Source organism: Kogia breviceps, chromosome 7, assembly GCF_026419965.1.
Source record: "Kogia breviceps isolate mKogBre1 chromosome 7, mKogBre1 haplotype 1, whole genome shotgun sequence".
Taxonomy (NCBI): Eukaryota; Metazoa; Chordata; class Mammalia; order Artiodactyla; family Physeteridae; genus Kogia; species Kogia breviceps.
The window spans coordinates 36155004-36176694 of record NC_081316.1 but is presented as its reverse complement, the minus strand read 5'-3'; the positions used below and the strand labels follow the sequence as shown (position 1 = coordinate 36176694).

The window sequence follows — 21691 nt, the reverse complement described above, 5'->3', positions numbered from 1 at the left end:
CCTCTGGAGCGTTTGGCTGTGTGCATTAACAGCCAGTGACAGCATGTGCCCAAGAGTGTGACCTCAGGTAAAGGCAGAAAATTTGTTCCGCATGCCTTGCTTAACCTCCGCACTGCGGCAAAAGGAGCTGGAATCCCCACCCTTCGTAGCCCCCGAAGAATTGAAGTGGGGGTGGTGGTGGCTGGAGGTGGTCTGTGTGGGGGGGAGTGTAGTGAGGATATTAAAGATGTTCAGTACAGATCAAGCTCTGCCTTTGCCTAGTTTCAGCTCTGCCCATCTTTCTGATTCTCGCCTTTCTGACACCCACCTCGGCCCTCCTCCCCTCTCCCCAAGACTTCCTTCCCATTTTGGCAGCTGCTTCTTTACCCTCCATGGCCTGTGGAACAGTGTGGACGTGCCAGGTTGCTAGAATGAGGTGGAGGGTGACTGAGGAGGTGGAAGCTGTGCAGCGGCTCGGGTCCCTGGCAGCTTTGTGTGGTGTCCAGGTGTCCTGAACATTTCCCGAGTTTATCTGAGGTGGCTTCACCTACAGTTTTTTGTGCTTTTCAGTGAGGCATTCCAGAACCAGGGACTGCCCCAAGAAAGCATCTTAGTGTGAGCTTGGAGAGGTGAGCTCCAAAGATCCACAGACTTCGGGAGCTGGGGGGTGTGCCTTAGGGGACAGTGATTCTGAGCCCCTCAGTTTACAGATGGGGACACAGAAGCTCAGCAAGGGCCAGTGGCTTGCCTGGGGTTATCCAGCTGGGACGATCAAGTTTAGACCAGAGCTCAAGGTTTTTAATGTCCTGTCTCTTTGCATGTCTGTTTCTCCATCCTCCCTGTTGTTTCACCCCCGCGTCTCTCTCCTTCCCACCTCCCTTGCCCCACTGCTGAAAGGTGCCCCCTTCAATGAGCTGACCAGGCAGGTCCTACCCGTAGGCTTTAGAGAAAGTGAGTCAGGGGCTCTGGCTGGCTTCAGGCATTGCAGCTCTCCTTCTGACCTTGGCATGGGGTCCAAAAAAAGAAAGGGCTGAGTAAGGGGTGTGAGGAATTTGGGGAGGAGGGGTTGGTTAGGGACCTGCTTGCTGGGGACTCTAGGCATGATATTGGGGGCCTGCTTGCCAAATGAACTCTTGGTCATGGGTTGGGGATGGAGGGACCTGCTTGCAATCAACCTACAGTTCAAGGTTTGGGGAAGGCTGCTTGCTGGTGTGATTTGACTGCAGGATTTGGGAAAGAGGGTTTCAGGAGTCTATTTAAGATGGCTCTTCAGAATTGGGAGCCTCCTGCTGAAAGACTCTCTGCAGGGTTGAAGGGTCAGGGCCCTGCTTGCCGATGCATCCTCGGTTGAAAAGTGGGGGCCTGCTTGCTGGGAAGGATCCTGAGCAGTGGGGGAGGGGCGGAATGGGGCCTGCTTGCGGACCTTCCCCGGGGCTGGTGTCCGACCATGTGCTTTTCCGCCCCCAGGAGGACGAACAAGGGGATGAGAATAAGGCCCGAGGGAACTGGTCCAGCAAACTGGACTTCATCCTGTCCATGGTGGGGTACGCAGTAGGGCTGGGCAATGTCTGGAGGTTTCCCTACCTGGCCTTCCAGAACGGGGGAGGTATGGCTTTTCCGCTCTTTCCGCCTGCGGTGTGGCGGGGCGGGCACTTGTGGGTTGGGGGGTGACGCAGAGCCCCGGGACGGGGACCGAGGCTGAGAGGGGAGGCTCAGAGCAGCCTCTTCACACTCCAGTTCGTCCCCTGTGGGCATCCGCGTGAAGCTGGAGGGCAGGAGCTATTGAAAGAGGTTGGCACTTGATCCAGGAGGCTTTTGTCTGGAGCTGGAGCTCAGAGAAGAAATGGGTCCCCACGCTTCCTCACTGGTCCAGCTTGGGGGGGCTGGACCCCGATTCAGCTGAGCGTTGATGCAGGGAAGTTCAAATCCTAATTTACCCCACAAGTATTTCGGTACCCGACACACTCCCCGCACTTAAACAACTTTAGAGCCAGGAGCTGTGGGGTCCTGGACACTGAATTAAGGAGGTTTTAAGATCATAACCTGGAAATCCGAGCCTACATAGGAGACTTTGGGAATGGGCGCTTGGGTCGTGCGGAACGCAGGATGCAGGCGAACCAGGAGTGGGGAGAACAGGGGGGCTGGGGGTTGTGCTGTTGAAAATCTATTAGAGGCACCCCCACACACACATCCTCATGGGCACAAGCAGGGCATATTCTGACTTTAGCAAAAATCGTTTTGCAAAAACGGTTTCCGTTTCATTTGTCCTCACTGGGTGGAAGGAAAACCGTTTCTAAAATGGGGAGGACACCAGTTAGGCCTCTAGGATCCTCTCCCGTACCCACCGAGGAGGGACCCTGCACATTCACGGTCCCCTTTGCAAGGCGGGGCTAAACTGACAAGTCAAACCCCTTTAGGAATAGGAATTTGCACCTAGGATTCCCTTTCACAGCTTCTCAACTGGACCAAGGAGACCAGAGCTGTGCCCCTCACCCCATCGGGTTAGGCAGCTTAAGTTTTGTTTGGTTGGTTTTGTTTTTTGATTTTGGTCTCTTGGTGCGCTTCAGGTACAGGGACAAGGGACAGAAACAGCACCATGTGATGATGAAAACGGAAAAATATGTTAATACCCCTCCCCCTAATTCCAAATTAGGACACGTTGACAAGTATTTAAGAGGAGCGCAGAGCGTTCGCAATCAGGGGTGCCCCGGAAACAGAAGAACGCATGCTGGCCACACACATACGGGCGCCCCAGCCGTGTTACCCCTTGGTTCTCTGCAGGGAGTCCCCAGACCAGGGTGCCGTGTTAAGCTTTACAGTACCAGGAAAGGGGGCGGGCACTCAGGATGAGGGTGGGGAGGGAGTTCCAGTCCAGGGAGCGCGGCAGCTTTGCAGCCCTGCTGCTCTCTCTGCTGGACAAGTCAAAAGGGTCCGTGCTTTGCTCGCTCGGGATCTGCGATCTGCAATCCGCGAAGTTGGGCTGCGCAGGGAGTCGGACGCTGGGAGGGTAGGTAACCTCTTCCGCACTGCGGCTCCGGCTCCGGGCCCCTTCGCGCGGGTGGAGAGGTCGCCTCCTCCCTCCCAGGAGCAAAAGAGAAAGACTGCGCAATCTACATCTTTCTCGGAAACTCTTTCAGGAGAGGATAAAGCAAGAGCCCTGGTTTAAAGCAAGAGCCCTGGTTTTGCCCCGACAGGAAAGGCCCTTCCAGCAGGAGGAAGAGGCTAGAGAAAGATCAGCTTTCCTTCAGTGGAGCCCAGTGTTCTGGGCTCTGGCATTTCGAGTCCTGAAGTGGTTCTGATTCTGCAACAGCACTCCCTTGTCCAAAGATCATGGCTATTCCCCAAGCCTCTACCAAACAACCTCAAAGAATCCTTGAGGATAAAGAACCGCAGAGAACCCTCAGGAAGTCTGTGGAGGCCCGCCAGCTACTGGTGCCCTAGACTGGGCGTTCTGGGGAATAGACATGAAGGATCAACATCAGGGGCCCTCGGTCTAGATAAGACACCCACATAGTGTCAAGTGCTTAGCGCCTGGGGAGAGGTACTGTGGGAGGACAGAGAAAGGAGGCTTCCTGAAGGAGGAAGCATTTGAGTTGACCTTGAAGGATGGAAGGGACTTCTAATGTGGAGAAGGAAGTTGAGACGTGTGTGATGGCTAAGGCAGTGGGGAAAGGGATGTCCCTGCCCCTCGTCTGGCAGAGCAGGTCCAACGCTGGTTGGCAGAAGGTATGCAGGTAACAAGTTGAGGGCTCCTGGAGTCCTAGCTTAGAAGATTTTAAGGTTTTGGAGGGCTGAGGTGCCAATGAGATTTCACCAGATCTGACTCCAGTAGTGAATCAAAGGTGTGGATTTGTTGAACATTAGAAGAGCTTAATTTGGGGACATTGAGGTACTAGAATAAGAAAGAGAAAAGAAGAGAAAATAAAACTCACCGAGTATGCAACCCCTAGCGACCCATCCAATGGGGAACTGAAAAAAAGAATGTGTTTGCAGGGTACCCTTGTACTTTTTAGAGGAGGGCTCTTAAATATCCTGGGTACCTGGAATATCGAAAGCTTCCTAGAGAAGGCAAGGGAGCTTCCTCCCTGAGGGGGAAGGTGGAGCCAGCTGGCCTGGGCCTCCCTGGGCTCTCACCTCCCACTCTCTCTTTCCAAGGTGCTTTCCTCATCCCTTACCTGATGATGCTGGCTCTGGCAGGGTTGCCTATCTTCTTCCTAGAGGTGTCTCTGGGCCAGTTCGCCAGCCAGGGGCCGGTGTCTGTGTGGAAGGCCATCCCAGCCCTACAAGGTGAGTCCCCCCGCTGCCTTCCAGCTCTCTCAGCCCTCCCCTGCCCTCTATGGCACCACGTGGCCCCGGGGAGGGAGACCTGCTTCTGTGATCAGGAGAACCCACTCCTTCCTTCTCTGTTTGATCAGTTTCACCAATGGGGCCCTCTGGAGAATGGCCCAAGTTCACCTCTGGCATTGTTCCGTTCCTGGCAGAATGCCTCAGTATCCCTGGTAGACACAGAGTCTATTCCACTATTAGTGTATCCATCTGTAAGAGAGAGCCAAGACCTAGGTCCCCACCCTGTGCCCAACTGTAAGGATTCCACAGGATTTGGAGGAAATGAATCCCTGGAACTTTTCCTTCCACAGGCTGTGGCATCGCAATGCTGATCATCTCCGTCCTAATAGCCATATACTACAATGTGATTATTTGCTACACACTTTTCTACCTGTTTGCCTCCTTTGTGTCTGTGCTGCCCTGGGGCTCCTGCAACAACCCTTGGAATACGCCAGAATGCAAAGATAAAACCAAACTTTTATTAGGTAAGTTTGGATATACCTACACTAGGTGAACTATTCATTCATTCAATGAAGACGAATTGAGCACACATTATGTTTGCCAGGTTTTATGCTAGGTGCTGGGGGCACAGAGATTAAAACCAACATCAAATATACTTAATTCTAATATTTAAGGAACTCATAGCCTAGAGGAGGGTAATCAAATTTTTGTTTGCTCATGAATAGCTGGAGTGTTTGTTTAAAATGTAGAATTACAAGTCCACCAAATCGTCTGATTTACTAGATTTGGCTGGGGTCAGGTCCCCAGTGACTCATATGCACGGTACAACTTGTCAAGCAATGGGGTCTAGCATCTAGGGGAGTGATGCTTGTGATCCTGGGTCCACACTTCACAAAATGCTGCCCAGTGCATGAGGTAAACATGAGAAGAGACACTTAAACTGAGGACCTGTGATAGAAAGGTGCATAATGCCAAAGACCTAACCTGGAAGAGGGGAAGGCTGCCCAGGGAGGCAAGGCGTGTGTCTGGGGGAAGGCTGGTTCGGGCCTGAAATCCACTGGGACTGGAGGACTTGGGGGAACTGTCAGTTTGTTGGGTCAAGGGCAAGAGCGTTGACGGTGAGGAAGAGCACAGCAGAGTGGCTGGCTAGGCTTCTGGTCTGTAAGACGTTTTACCCCTGATGGTACATGTGTTTGTGTCTGGTAACTTCTCCTCTCTGGATCTCGGTTTTCCTCATTTGAAAAATAGAACTACTAACAACATTCTTCATCCTACTTACCTGTGTAAAGAGAAAAGAAACGGAGGATATGATTGTAGTTGGAAAAGCATACAAATAGAAGGTGCTAGTATCAGTTGCCTTTGAAGGTGCTGATCATTTTCATGGACACCCATAAGTAAGTAGTTTCTTCTCTCCCCAGCGGAGCTGTTATTCCCTTTAAGCTGGATCTGGCTGAAGTCAGAATCCTGTGGTCTCTGTATGATTGGCTGTTAGCGTTGATCCCCCAAACCAGCACTTCTGCCCTGACAGCCTGCACACTGCAGAACTAGGAGGTTACTTAAGTGCTTTGTGTGTGTAAGAGAGAAAGGTGATCCATCCCTCCCACAGCCCAGAGAGATGTACATTCCTAAAGGCAGTAATTCACACTGGAGTATTTTTACACACATGTGCATGTATGCACACAACATGTCCAGCCTCCACCTTGAGAGGCTTTGAATGAGACTGCAGGAAAGCTAAAACTGGAGACATGCGCCCATCAAATTCAAACCCAGTGCACCTGAGTGCTCAGGAATGGGAGGATGTGGGTTTGTGGGGTGCCCAGGTGTGCGGCCCACTAGTAGAGTGACCAAGAGTAAGTGCCTCTAGACTCTCTGGGCCCCAGTGCCCTCATCTTTACAATCTCCATGTGGACAGATTCTTAACTTAGCACAGTGGTTCTCAGCCCAAGCTGCTACATAGTAGAATCACCCGGGGAACTAGCAAATCAAGACATCACTTAGGGTCCAGCCCAGACCAGTTAAATTGGACTCTCTGGGGATGGAGCCTAGGAATCTCTTTTTACAGTTCCCCAGCTGCACCCAAGGGTAAGAACCACCAGGTTGGTGTTTGCCCACATCGCTTAATTAAGCTGCCCGTAACCATGTTTGGAATGGAGTGCCCGCCTTCTTTGCCCTGCAGTCCCTACCAACTCAGGGTCACCTCTGCAAAGCTGCTGTCTGAGAGAACCCCACTCAGATACCCCACTTAAGGTAGCTGTTCTCGGATTCACAACCAATAATCTGCTGCTGGAATGGATTCCCAAAAGTGTCATTTTGGCAAAGTGCATTTTCTAGGATGTGGGGCTGGAATGGAGAAAAGCCTCAAGGTCGCCCCAGTGGCCTGCCTGTCCTTCCCAGATTGTGTCTGGGACGGAAGTTACTTTCCAAGGGAGTACCTCTTTCAAAGAGAGCCGTTGCCTCGATCCAGCCTCCAAGGAAGCTTCCCTGGGCACTCCCCTCAGGGATCACGTGTGTCCCACAGCTGTTCCTCGCGAGGGACAGGAGTTCAGAAACACGTTCTCCTCTGCTAACAATATCCACTAATATGTGTACAGCACCTTAAAAATAATAGCCAGCATTACTTACTACACACCAAGCACCATGTTAAACCCTTTAACTCATATTACCAACATTAAGATGGACAAGAAGCCAACATATGGTTTAATTATTATTTCCATTTTACAGGGGGAAAATCTGGAGCTCAAGTTTATAAAGCTAGCTCTGCGGTAGACCTTAGATTTGACCCCAAGTTTGCCTGCCTCCCGAGGCCATGGTCCTAACCACCACGTTAAATGCTCCTCAGTCTACAAAGCAGCTTCCTAAATGATGTCTTTGCTATTCCTAATAAGAGCTCTATAAGTCCCAAGGGGCAGGTGACATGATCACTATTTCACAGGTGACAAAGTGGACTCTAAGCCTTAGAGGGTAGAAGTATCAGGCCCCAAGTCTCAAGGTAGAGCCAGCACAAGGATTTGGGTCTCATGACCCCTGATTCTCTGCTCATCCAGGGTTCCTGAAGGTTCTATTCTATCAGCCCTGGCAGAGTGACATCTGTCCGGTTGTTCCCTAACTGATGTTTTTAGCTGAGATTCTGTGGGTTTAAAAGAAAGCTCGTTTAAACAGTAGTTTGACTTAGTAATTCCACTTCTGGGGATCTATTGTTAGAGGAAAATCAGAGACACAGGTAAGGACTATTCGAGATTGTTCATTGCAGTCACATTTACAGTCTAGGAAAACACCGGAAACACTTAGACGTGTAACAAAAATTCAATAATTCCATGGTTCAGATAAATTATAGTGCACCCATAGGATGAAGTATTCTATAGTCTTTAAAAGTGAATATTCATTAAACATAGGGAAATCGTCAGCAGATCATGTTAAATGTAAAAGCAGGATACCAATTTATAGTATAATTTCATTTTTACTAACAATATGTGCTGGCTAGAAAACATATAGGAAGGTGATACGCAAAATGTTAACTGGTAAACTTGGGGCCATTCTTTTTTTTCTACATTTTCTATCAGGGATGTGTATTTATTTTGTAGTCAGAGAATATATATGTATATGTATGTGTACACGTATATATATATATACACACATATATATAGCGTGTGTGTATATTTTTACAGCCAGCTCAGCACAATGACTGGGCCAGGCCCCCCTGGTTTTGTGGAATTTTTTGCGTGGCTCACAATATCTCAGGGAACATGAAAGCCAGAGTGAAGACATTATACAGCTAAGCACCTTGTGACTGGTATAAACCATAAAAACGATGCAAGCTCTGAGCAGAGAGAGACAATGGACATTTTTCACTCTATTCCCTGGAAACATATGGACAGGCTGGGCAGATCTTATTTCATTCTTAGCCAGTGCTTTAAAATGTTTTGTTTGTTTGTTGAAAATGGAGGTATCAATCCTTTCCCCTCTCTTAGTGGAGCCCCTCCATCTGTCCTTCCCTGGGTTATCCTCACTTGACTGGGGCCAGGTATCCTTTGTGTAAGAATCGATTCTTTGGGGTCCTGGGGTGTCTTGGAAAAGGGGATGATGGCCTGACTTACAGAGACATGGGTAGCTTTGTAGCCCCACTGCTCTGCTGGACAAGACCGGAGTCAAGACAGTGATGTCCCAGGCTGCCTCCCAAGTGGCCATACTGAGAGAGGCTTGATTAGGAAATGGAAAAACTCCCTCCCTCAGGGCAGTGTTCCACAAATGACCGTCCAGGCTCCCCCTCCCCCTTACAACCCCATAACCACCGTACCCTGTGATAGTGGGTAGCTTGTCCCAGGAGAGGGGGGTATATTCCCATGCCATTATGACCTTCACTCATAGCAGGGAGGGGTTTATCCCATGGCCCCTCAGCTCTGTTAGGGACATACTGCCTGGGAGCCCTACCTCATCATTCAGATGCCAGGACCCTGTACCTGCTCCGGCCGTGGGCAAAAGCCCTGGCTCCGTCCACGGTGGAGGCTGAGCTTGCCACACATTTCTCAGGTGTAGATTATGAGAGAGGCTGTCTTCCTTAGGGTCGTTCAACCCTCCAGGTATTTGTAATGTTGAAGGGCTAAGCCATGCCCTGCCAAGTAAGACCAACAAAACCGTTCTTTGAAATTAGGAGCTAGCTGGGTCATTTAAAATGGGAAGTGCATAAATATCATTTCTGTTTCTGGAATGGCTTAATTTTCATTAGAACCTTAATTCAGTGATTCCTTTTCTCCCTAGTCTTTCACGTGCTTTCATTTATTCATAATTGCCCGCGTAGAGAGAATCTCATTGGAACAGCTTCCAATTCAGCACGATTCTTATCGCTGTTCTTTGTTCAGGGTTGCTGGGCCGCAGAGCTAGCCAATGACACGGCCCATCGTTCCGTCGTTGCTGGCCGACCTGAAGGCGCAGTGTGCTGGGAAGCACGCCTCTGCCGCCCAGTGGTGGCAAGGGATGTTGCAGGAGGCTTGAGGCTGCAGGGAGCCCTGCTGTAGTGCCTCAGGGACGCTGTGACCTTGCACTGCAGCGGAGAGCGGTGATCCAGAGACGCCCAGAGACGCTCTGTAGGGAAGCTGCCCATGTGCTTCTCAGGGCCAGTTTTGGAAGCAAGCGATTTGGCGTTTGCCCGTGTGTTAGCTATCTCTTCTGTCTTAGGGGACGTACTTTTGGGCAGGAGGGTGAGAAATAACTTCTGTGCTTACTTACAGAAAAGGGCTATGGATGGTGCTTTAATTGTCTTCATTCTGGTCCCTGCTTGGGGGAAATAAATTCTTCCTCGGTAAATAGTTGATAATTATGAGGTGAGAATCCCCCTGAAAGTCTCCGTTATTTGATTAAAGAAGATAATTTTGAGTAAGAAGGTACTTTGAGGACTCTAATAGTGGTGGTTCTCAAACCTGGGAGATTTGGGCAGGAGGCATTTGACAGTGTTCATAGACATTTTTGGTTGTCACAACTGGGCTGGGGTGGGGTGGGGGGGTGGATGTTCCTGGCATCCAGTGGGCAGAGGCCAGGGATGTTGCTAATACCCTGCAATGCATGGGCAGCCTCCCACAACAGTTTTCTTGTCCCGAGTGTTAGTAGTACTGCTGTTTAGAAAAATTCTGGTCTAAAGGACTAATCAGAGGGAACGGATTCTTTTAATTACTCTTTTCAATTTTATCCAGTATTCTGAGATATTCTGGGGAATGTGTGGGAGGTAGTAGATAATTTACGGCTGGCAAGTGGGATTGAGAGATGATGTTGAGGATTAGAGATGCTCACCCCATGCAAAGGTATAACGATGGCAATTGCATTACGCCGAAGTTTTACTGAATCCAGCTGTGTGCTAGGCATTGCATGAAATTTTTCCATTCATGATCTATCTCACTTAATTTGGTTCTTGGAACAACCTTCAAACTAGATACACTATTATCAGAAAATGGAGGCCTGGACAGATTAAGGAACTCATCCAAGCTCTCAGGGCTAGTGGAACTCCTGAACCCCTCCCTGGTTTTACCCACTTCGCTGTTCCACAGAGGGCATAAATTGGGAGTCCATGCACCAGATCTAGGCTGCATGTGCTTTTGTTTTGGTTTTGTTTTGTTTCGTTTTGGTCCACAGTGCTTAAAGACAATCTGGCCTTATTTCCAATGTTTTAAAATGGAGAGATTTCATGTAAATATCCAGATTTTCTGCATCTTTTATCAGGACACCTAGAAAAGCATGGCACTGATTGGCTGGTAAGTCGTCCCTCGGTATTAATGGGACTGGTTCCAGGAGCCCTTTCGGATACCAAAATCTGCAGATGTTCAAGTCCCTTATATAAAATGGTGTAGTACAATGAAAACAGTATTCAGCCAACTGCCATCGAAATTTCAATCCGTGGTTGATTGAATCCATGGATGTAAAACTGCAGATAGGGAGGGCAGACTGTACTCTCTGTTTTGCCACCCCTTTTTACCTTCCATTTTATATCTTTCTAATTTGTGTCACCAGCCTGGCTTCTGAAGGTGTTTGAGTTTATGTTCCCTGCTCTCTGCTTCCCAGTAAAGTGGTTAAGAGCATGGCCTCCAAAGAGAGGGTGACTGTTTGCCTCCTCATTCTGTTGTGTGATCTTGGCAAAAGCAACCGCACTTCTCTGTGCCCAGTTTCTTTACCTCTAACACACAGATAATAACAATACCTACCTCGCAGGTGTGATGTGAGGCTCAAATTAGTTAATGCATATAAGACATTTAAAATAGCACCTAGTAAGTGCCATATAAGTGTTAGTTATCGTTGTTATTGTTACTTTTCATTTCTTTATAAATTAATATCCTTTGGCATTAATCCTGGTGGACTCTTTTTTTTTTTTTTTTTTTTTTTTTTTGTGGTACGCAGGCCTCTCACTGCTGTGGCCTCTCCTGTTGCGGAGCACAGGCTCCGGACGCGCAGGCTCAGCGGCCATGGCTCACAGGCCCAGGCGCTCTGTGGCATGTGGAATCTTTGCGGACTGGGGCACGAACCTGTATCCCCTGCATCGGCAGGCGGATTCTCAACCACTGCGCCACCAGGGAAGCCCCTGGTGGACTCTTTATCTAAAATATCCATCAAGTGATCATAGAAACATTGTAATGTGGTCAGAAAGACTTCAGTATCTTCCTATTTCAAATGAGAATAATCATAGGCACCTCCCAGGTCTTCTGAGGCTTCCACAAGATAATAATTGGTACAGCGTCGAGCATGGTATCTGACATGCTAAGATTCACCTGATTGGTTCCCTGTTCCCATCCCAGCCTAGCTGTCAGGCATTCTCAACCTCAGCACTATTGACATTTTGGGCTGGATAATTCTCTGTCATGGGACTGTCCTGTGCATTGTTGAACGTTTAGCAGCATCCCTGGCCTCTGTCCACCAGTTGCCAGTACCACCCTTTTCCCCAAATATGACAACTAAAAATGTCCCCCGACATTGCCAAGTGCCCCCTAGTGGACAAATTCGTTCCCAGTTGAGAGCCACTGTGTTCAGTCCTGTTGCAGGCCCACAAGCACGTGCGAGTGTGCAGAAAGCACGTGGCACACGTATCTTAGGGAACTTCTGTATGTCGGCCGTTGTGCCAGGCAGTGGGTTCAAGGTGGGCTTATTAGTAAGCCTTCTGTGGTAGAGCCATTCAGAAGTTTTACTTATGTCTGATTAAAATTCGTTTCTGCAAAAAGCCATTTATTTTTTTGTGGAGTCATAACGATCCGGCTTTGAACCCTGATTCTCTTCCTCATTAGCTGTGTGATTTTGGTAGAATGACCTAACCTCTGAGCCTTTTTCCTCATCTGAAAGATGGAGGCAATAGTACCCACAGCACAGGATGTTGTGAGCCTTACGTGAGATAATGCATGTAAAAGTGCTTGGCGTGCAGAGAGCGCTCCAGAAATGAGCGCCATTGTTGCCAGGACCGGGTACTGCTGGGGGGTACTGGGGGCTCTGGGATGAATAGCACACAAATTTGGGGTTCATCTGCATCTAGCTTTGCTCAGTTCATACCCTCACAAAGTTACTCTCCAATATTTGGCAAATATGTTTGGCTTTTGTTTTTAAGTTGCTAGAGAGATACACGTGTCTGTTTTCTGTACAGATTTAACTGTGTTTTCGTTCCATCCTCTCCTAAACAGATTCCTGTGTGATCAGTGACCATCCCAAAATACAGATCAAGAACTCAACTTTCTGCATTACGGCCTATCCCAACTTGACAATGGTTAATTTCACCAGCCAGGCCAATAAAACGTTTGTCAGTGGGAGTGAAGAGTATTTCAAGTAAGATTTTTAAAAAACTTTTCTAAGAGAAACATAGTGAATTAGTGACTATCCAACTTGTAGACTAGAGGAATGGGTTGCCTCCCTCTGTACCCTCCCTACCTAGGGGCTTGGCAGGGAGGAAGAGGTAAGCGATAGAGAATGGTGGGGACTGTGGCCAACGGGAGGGGAGGTCTGCTCAGTGTAAGGGAGGCTGCTGATGCTCAGCTCCAACTGGCCCCTGTCTTATGGGAATGTGGACAGTGCTGCCAGAGCTTCCATGTTACAAGAGAAGTTGGAAATGAAATAGGAGTTATTATGTGTCTCTCCCACGTTAAATGTTAGCAAACTAATTCAGATGAAACACTGGGGTCACGTAAAATGCATGTATCAGGGGGGCCCTGGTTTGTGGCCTTTACTTAGATAATAGGAAGTGGTGGGCTTCCCTGGTGGCGCAGTGGTTGAGAGTCCACCTGCCAATGCAGGAGATGTGGGTTCGTGCCCCAGTCTGGGAGGATCCCACATGTCGCGGAGCAGCTGGGCCCATGAGCCATGGCCTCTGAGCCTGCGCGTCCGGAGCCTGTGCTCTGCAACGGGAGAGGCCACAACAGTGAGAGGCCCGTGTACTGCAAAAAAAAAGAAAACAAAAAAATAGGAAGTGGTTACTACTGTTCCCACTAGTTCTTCCAAGCTTTCTCTCCTGTGGACTAGGAGGGCATATGGATGTTTCCTGTAGAACAGAAGGGGCACTTAGGCTGAATGAAGAAATAATCCCCTTTGAAGAAAACGTAGGACCAGTGAGGGTGGGCCTTGATTCACCCTGAACTCTGAGAAAGGAGTCTGACCTTGTGGTGGGCTGAAATCTGATCACATAATCCGTGTGGTCAGGTGTATTATGAAGTGTTTTGCAAATCTGCTTTTGGTGGCCTTGCTAATCCTCTGGGACCAGTCTTAGTTTCCAAGAGGGAATGTTGTCAGGAGCTTCTTGGGGCCCATCCAATATCCCTTATTAAATCATGGAGTAGTTGAGATGGCCAAGGGACCGTGGAATTTTTGGCTAGATGGCCTGCCCATTGTGGGGTTGGGGGTCCTTTTCAGTGCTTAGAAGTATGGTCCCTAAGGTTTGGTAGCCCAGGCCGGTTCCACCCTTGGTCACTTCTACTCAACTCTAGAGCCCAGGTTGCCCCAGGAGTTGAGACTAAAAGAACCCCAGGTTGCTCTTGTGAACCGCAAAACAGCCTCTCACCGTGTCGCTGGCTAGCTGGCGGGAGGGGAGCTGCCCCCTTCACTTCCCTCAGCAGGTCAGGACACTCGGCCGTCATGTCTGCAGTCCAGTAGAGTCTGGATGCTGGCTGACCCTTGATTCAAGTCACAGAAAGACACCCACCTACACTCACAGCAATTTCAACCAGGCTGTGTGACTTTATTACAGAGTTGATGGGATTGTCCCATCTGGCGTCATGACTCATGGTCTCTGAAGCTGCTTCCTGTCTCCAGGGGTGAGGCTGCCTGCTCGCCCTCTAGCCAGGGATGCGGGTTTCACCACCTTCAGCTTACACACAGGTGCCAGCAGCCGCTACAGATGAGCGCCAGCTCCCTTCTGTTTTCGGCTGGTTGTCTGTCTTCGAATACGTTCCTTGAGTAAGGCCCAGCCAGCCCTGCTTTTACATTTCAGCCAACCTCAGCCCTGGGACATGCTCATCACAACCTGAACTAAAATGCACAACGGCATTTTAAATTCTTTTACCATAATGACTCTGTACGGATTTTTTAAAATGTAAAGTTGTACAAAAGCTATTGGGATACATTCTCACAAAAGAGTAGAACAATACAGAAACACGCAAAAATCATCCTTGACAGTTTAGAGTTTCTGTTAGTGATGTGTCCTTATGTAAAGACAACAACCTCCATAATGCCCATTCCGGGGGCTGCTACACCCGGACCCCCGACGCTGTTGGATTTGTTGCGCTGCTCCTGGGGCAGCTCCAGATGACGGTGGAGCTGACATAGCCTTGTTCAGAGCCGGCCCAGAGCCATAATTAATTTTTTTTAAGTTGGAGTATTGTACTTACAATATTGTGTTAATTTCAGGTATATAGCATAGTGATTCAGTTACACACACACACATATTCTTTTTAAGATTCTTTTCCCTTATAGGTTATTACAAAATATTGAGTATAGTTCCCTGTGCTAATACAGTAGGTCCTTTAGGGCCAAAATTTTTTTTTTAATTATTTATTTATTTTTGGCTGCGTTGGGTCTTCGTTGCTGTGCGTGGGCTTTCTCTAGTTGCAGCGAGTGGGGGCTACTCTTCGTTGTGGTACGTGGGCTTCTCATTGCAGTGGCTTCTCTTGATGCGGAGCATGGGGCTCTAGGCGCACGGGCTTCAGTAGTTGTGGCGTGGTGGCTCAGTAGTTGTGGCTCACGAGCTCTAGAGCGCAGGCTCAGTAGTTGTGGCTCATGGGCTCTAGAGCGCAGCCTCAGTAGTTGTGGCCCATGGGCTTAGCTGCTCCGTGGTATGTGGGGTCTTCCCGGGCCAGGGCTCGAACCTGTGTCCTCTGCATCGGCAGGCAGACTCTCAACCACTGCGCCACCAGGGAAGCCCCTTTAGGACCATAATTAATTAAAAGCAGGGTAAATTCAGTGGGTCTCACCGCAGACAGCTGTGGGAGGGAGCCCAGATCAGCAAATCCCTCACAACCTGATCTGATTAGGTCCCGGATGAGGAGGGTGGGGTTGCTGGGATTTTGTCTGAGGCTCTGCAGGACGATAAAGCCTGCAGACTGTCACCTCCCCAGCTCATCCTTCCCCTCCTTTCTCCCCTCCCTTCTCTCTCCTTTCAACTCATAGGTACTTTGTGCTGAAGATTTCTGCAGGGATTGAATATCCTGGTGAGATCAGGTGGCCACTAGCCTTCTGCCTCTTCCTGGCTTGGGTGATTGTGTATGCATCCCTGGCAAAAGGAATCAAGACTTCAGGAAAAGTAAGAACTTGTATTTATCTGAGAGAAAGCTCTGGGACCCCCAGGGCTGTTTGTGTCATAGAGCAGCCAAAAGGCACTGGGATAAGAGTCGGGAGGCCTTGGGTGGGATTCTGACCCGTCCCTGAGTAGCTGTGAGGCCTTGGACAAGTGACTTCACTGCTGTCAGTAAAATGGGATAATCATGCCTTTCTCCCCGGGAGATTTTAAGGGTTAACTGAGACAGATGTGCTCAGGGCTCCTAGTGGATGGCGGGGGCTCTGTGGTGGGTTTCCTTCCTTCCCTATTGGGGGCCCTTCATTCAGCAGATGGCTCTCCCCGATATGATTCAATCTCTCCCGAAAGTCTAGAATTGGTGCTGCCGGCTTGTTGCTTCTTGGTCTGGCTGCCAGCTCAGTCCCTGCTCCTCCCAGGAAGCTGGAAGAAGATCACGTTTGTGAAGGGGGTGCCTTCTCCTCACTGCTGACCACCCTGTTCTCCGCCTCTCGTGCCCTTTCTCCAACCCCATCCCAACACTCTCCCACCCCACGTGCCCCCGGCATGACAGGGCGATAGTCCTGCCAGCGGGATTTTGGTCGAGCACGTGCTTGGCCCCTCTTGCTTGGCAGGTCCTTTGGAGGTGGTGGGACCCCCCCCCCTCAAAGCTCAGTTCCAAGGCATGATGGCAGGCACGGTGTGCAGGGTCCCTCAGGACACGCTGGATGTTGTGGTAAAGGTCCCAGTGTTTTCCCCTCATCTTCCTGCTGCTTTAGAAAACCCCCATGAAACGGTCAACCAACCACTTTGATGATAGCCAACACGAGTTCATCATCTGGAGAGTCATTTGCATGTCTCAGCATGAAACCCCAAATGTCTTTAAGGCCCAAGGAATGGAATGTGATGGTGGACTCTGAGACCATAGGTTGTGGAGTTTGGCTTGGTCCAGTCGTCCAGGCCAGGGTTTACTGTGGTCACAATAGCAAACAACCCGTTTGGAAGGATCCGGCCTCACGGGGGTGAGGGTCCGTGCCGCCTCTCACCTCCCAGGCGTGCTTCACAGGCCCCACCAGCCACCCACACCTGGCACCCATCAGCCACAGAGAGCGGTCTGTCTTCTCCCCGGACGCATGGACAAGCTCACGAGGGCCTTCTGATAACAATTCTTTCTGGTGCCCTCCATGTAATCTGGTTCCACATGGGCTTGAACGGTGTATTTCGGCAGCTTGGTCAGGGTCACCTGAGCCAGTGGTGCCCTTAAATGACATCAGGTGGGGAGAGAGCCAGACTGGGGGTTAGGAGACCTGGGTTCTAGCCCCCCAGCCCTTCCGTGGTGTTTTCTGTGTAGGGACATCTCTGCTTGGACGATGAAACCTAGCCGAGCTCCGGATTTGCCCTTAGCTTTTATTTATTTAGCCAATAAGTGGAAAGCAGATCTTCTTTATCTTAGCTATTTCAGGAGCCTTCGGTTGTCTCATTTCTAAAGTGAAGGCAATTGGATTGGGCGATGTCTAAGACCTGCTGGCTCTACCATGATTCTTTCGGAACACTTGCTGGGTGAGCTGGGGGTACTTTTCCTCTCTGACCTCTGTTTCCCCCTCTGTAAAAGAAGAGCTGGGATTGAGGACCCTGCTAGCTCTGAATGAGTGTTATGAGACTGGAGCAATTGTTTCTCTAGGGCAGCAGGAAGATGAGGAAATGTTAACATGACCCTCACAGTAACGCCCTGTGGGTCCTGAGGTTTCCTGAGCTCATCACCTTCCGTGACTTGCAACTGAGCTTGGAGTGGCAGTTAAGGGCCAGCCAGGTCATTGTTTAGCATGAGGGACCATGTCTTTGCTCAGCCAAAGTCGAACTGCAGGACCATCACGTATAGCTAGAGATGGAGAGAGGGCACCTTCAACCATAATGGAAGTGGTCGGACAGGTCTCTAGCAGGATAGGCTAGAAGGTGTGACTGGCAGGAGAAGAGGTGTTAGGTGAGGAGGATCAGAACAGCAGCCTTGTTGGTGACATGAGGAAGGATGGCCTGGTGGCTTTAGAGTCAGACCAGTCTGAGTTCAAATCCCATCTTGATCACTTTCTAGTTGTGTAACTCTGGACAAGCTGTTTAACCATTGGAACCTCAGTTTCCTCATCTGTAAAATGGGGATAATAGTACATACCTCATAGAGCTGTTCTAAGATTAGGTGAGAGAATATATATATATATATATAAAATACCTGGCATATGATCCGTTCTTAATTGACATCAACTCTTTTCATTTTTGTGATAATGATTGACTGATGTACTGAGTGGATATTGTGCCGTGCTGACATCTTGAAAGCAGTGGCTCTGGTGGGAAAATGGAAAGAGAAAGGGAACTTGGTTGAACACTCTGTGTGCCAGGCACTCTGCTAACTACTTCACCTGCATTAGTGCATTCAATCTGCCCAACAACCAGCTAAGTACGAACACTTCTTCCCATTTTATAGATAGAGAAGCTGAGGCGCATCGAGGTAGAGTAAATTGCTGGAGGTCACACGGCTTTTTTTTTTTTAATGGTGTAGTATTTACATATAACCTACTCACAAACTCCCGAATATTTTATTTTACTTTATTATTTTTTGATTAATTAATTAATTAATTAATTAATTGGCTGCCCTGGGTCTTAGTTGTGGCATGAGAACTCTTAGTTGCAGCGTGTGGGATCTAGTTCCCTGACTAGATCCTGAGATGGAACCCAGGCCCCCTGCACTGGGAATGCAGAGTCTTAGCCACTGGACCACAAGGGAAGTCCCGGTCACACAGCTTTTAAGTGGCAGCTCTGGGATTTGAACCCAGGTCTGTCTCCCTTTAAAGCCTAGAGTCTTTCCACTATGTGACATCCTCTCCCAAGGAGGGGCTGTTAGAAATAGATGGAAATGAAGAATTCTGGAGCCATCATTTGCATATGGGGGGATAAAACTCCGCCCACTGTGAATCAGGACCCTTGCACTGCTACCCCGTCCTGCTGTCAATAGCTGTCATTGCCAGCTGGGCAAGTCCCAGGAGACATCCGGGTCCCATCTTCCACATCTGCAAATTCAAGCGTTAAGACAAATATTCTCTAAGATCCTTCTTTGCTTATCAGTCTTCAATTTGGGGGGGATGGTGTTAGAATCAGTTCTTGGCATTGATTTAGAATTTAATCCTTGGTGCTAGATTTTATGGGCTCTCTCTCTTTGAAATGGGTATTTTTGAGTAGCCCTGAGCAAGTAAGCTTTTCTTTTAGATCTGCTAAGTTATCTTTCTGCTTCGTTGAGAAAGGTTTCCAATTAGGGATCAATGATTAATTTTCTTTTAATGAGGAATACCACCAGAAATAGTGCATCCCAGTTTATTATCCTGCCCTGGCTTGTGCAGACATTAATCATGGAGCTTTGTTTGGAAGCACGGCTGCAGCACCTCATTATGACAGGCTCCTTTGTGATCAAAGTTCCACCAAGACTGTCATTTCTAAGCAGCAGAGATGTCCTTCTTCTGTTGCAGCAAGATAAACTCAGTTCCTCTTGTTCAGGGCCCTAGGAGACAAGAGTGGCTGGTTGCTTCCTATGAGACCTGAGTCTCCCTTTGAGCAGCTAGAATTCCAGAGGCAGGGGCGACCAGCAGGCAGCCTGAAGGTCAAATGCAGCCCATCTGACCTCAGGGGCCGCTCTGCCTGAGAGTTATGGCAAGGACACAAAACTAGCTTAATTAGCTGGCGCTGGCTGGGGTGGGGGCAGTGGCCTTACCACCTGTTCAGGGCTCCCGTTGTGAGGATGATGCTGCCAGGTGTCAGGCCAGCAGGCTCAGATCAACTCGTCATTGTCACTCCTGCCAAGTATAATTCATTACTGTTCAAGTTTAATTCCGCTGACAGTCCATCCTGAAACAGGTGCATTCTGAAGCCCCCGTGACACAGGAGAACTAGCTGTGAAGAAACCTCCACAAACACCTGACTAACACTTGACTCACATTGGAGGCACCCCCCAGGATTTCGAAATGAAACTGTGTGTGCCCTTTCAGTTCACCGCAATCCCCATTGACAAAATGAGTGCGTCATTCCACATACCTGGCCGGACCTGGTGAGGCAAGCAAGTGCCTAGGGTGTGAAATTTAAGGTGGCGCTCACTCTCAGGTTCCTGCATGTGCAGGCTCGGCTGCATGAGAGTGAGTGCTTCCTTAAATTGTGCACCCTGGGTGTTACCATGCCTCACTCTAGTCCCTGCCCTGCCTCACACATTTCTGATCATGTGGCCCAGTGAGTGGCATTAAAGGTATGGAAATAGGCTTTGTAGTTAGAAAGCTTCGAGTCTGGATCTTGGCTCCAGCTGGGAGACCTTGAGTGAGATATTTAACCCTTTGTGAAAGGCTTCACCGGAGCCTCAGTTTCCTCCTCTGTACAATGGGACTGCAAAGAGCTGATCCATGGAGGGAACTCCAGAAATGGGCTGTCTCCCGCACTCAAACGGGAGCAGCATCTCAGCCGGTTAGACTGGTGCCACTCTTGGGGTCTTCTTCCTGCTGGACCATGTCATATATATATGACATATATATATGTCATCTATGTCATCTCCTCTCCCTTGCCTCCTTCCATCCTCATCTCCCACCAGCTCCACATGGTCAGGAGGTGAAGAGGATATCCCTTAGTTGTCACCCTGCCCCTGCTGTCTTGGAGGGGCCCCGCCCGGCCCTGTAGCATTCCTCTCCCCAGCCCCATCTGACAGCTGGGAGGACAGCCCGGGTCATCCTGTGGTGGGTGATTTTCTCCTAAGACGTCCGATGCCTTTGGGTTTCCTGCTGTCTGTGAGGGTTTGGTGGTCCAGGACAGCAGCTTAGCCTCATCCTTCCAAGTGTCTCCTAATGCACTTTTGGGATGTAACTGGCTTATGAGTTGAGGGTTGCCAGGGTTATTAAATTTAGGACTGGTGAGTCATTGGCAAGACAGAAATGGCACTTCTCTTTCCAGGGTCCCAGGCCTGTTCCACGTCGTATGCATCGTCCCTTTGTGCTCTTCCAACAGCTCTGTGAGGAATATGCTTTCGTTATTGCCACTTTGCAGGTGTGGACACTGAGGCTCCGTGAGGTGAAGTCACTTCCCAAGGTGGCCCAACTCATAAGTGATGGAGCTGGGATTTGAACTCAGGCCCGTGGGAGTGCAGAGCCCAAGCTCTCCCAGTCTGCTCTTCTCTCTGTCTACTGAATCCCGGTCCCAAGCCTTTCCTCCACTCTGAGGTTTGATTGACAGATAAGGAAGGTGCCTCTCACTCATCCCCATTCAACCACAGCCCAAATGTTTCTCGGCTCTGGTCCTTCCCTCTCGTTCAGAATCTAGGAGCCTCCTTTGGCTGGTAGTCAGGGCCTCCATGACCTGTCTCCTCCCATGTCTCTAGTGCCTCATTGCTCTTAGCCTCAACTGTGTGCTGTGCTCCTAGTGAATTTAGGGCCTTGCCCTCACCCCTGCCTTTCCCACTTTCTTCCCTCACCTTCCCACCTCACCTCACCTCCTCTGTGTGGCACTTGGCCTCTAAGATCCAACTTGCATGTCCTCTCCATGCATCTTTTTGTAATCTGCTGGATTGAGCCCAGTACACTCCCCTGGACTTCACAGTGTCCTGTTTGGAACTGCTTAGCCCATTACTCACCCATTGTCTCTGGGTCTCCGAGGTCGAGTTCCTTCACCTTTATGCATCTAAGCCCTGGCACAGCTCCCAGGTCATAGTAGGCTGTGATAAATGCTTGTTGAACTTAACTGCGTTGAACGACCATCTGTTACAAGTTAGGTGCTGTGCTAGGGGCCCATTTAATCCTCAATTATTTTTTTTAAGAAACTTGCTATTGGGCTTCCCTGGTGGTGTAGTGGTTGAGAGTCCGCCTGCCGATGCAGGGGACACGGGTTCGTGCCCTGGTCTGGAAAGATCCCACATGCCGCGGAGCGGCTGGGCCCGTGAGCCATGGCCTCTGAGCCTGCGCTTCAGGAGCCTGTGCTCCGCAACGGGAGAGGCCACAGCAGTGAGAGGCCCGCGTACCGCAAAAAAAAAGAGACGTGCTATTATCCCTAGTTTACAGCTGCAGAAACTGAGATCCAGAGAGCTGATTAGCTTGACCTAAGTCTCATAGCTACTCAGGGCCAGAGATGTGATTTTACTTGAACCTAAATATGTCTAATTCTAAGATTATGATTCTCTCATGTCACTAGGCTGCC

General features: G+C 49.5%; 1 protein-coding gene across 1 annotated transcript in view; it reads left to right on the top strand.

The window, feature by feature from the left end:
* SLC6A5 (solute carrier family 6 member 5) overlaps positions 1–21691 on the top strand; it is a 49391-nt gene that overhangs the window by 1626 nt on the left and 26074 nt on the right. Inside the window, exons 2-6 of the mRNA XM_059070222.2 lie at positions 1447–1585; positions 4135–4266; positions 4617–4790; positions 12411–12552; positions 15382–15514. Coding sequence (XP_058926205.2) covers positions 1447–1585; positions 4135–4266; positions 4617–4790; positions 12411–12552; positions 15382–15514 — 720 coding nt within the window. The remainder of the gene's footprint in view (positions 1–1446; positions 1586–4134; positions 4267–4616; positions 4791–12410; positions 12553–15381; positions 15515–21691) is intronic.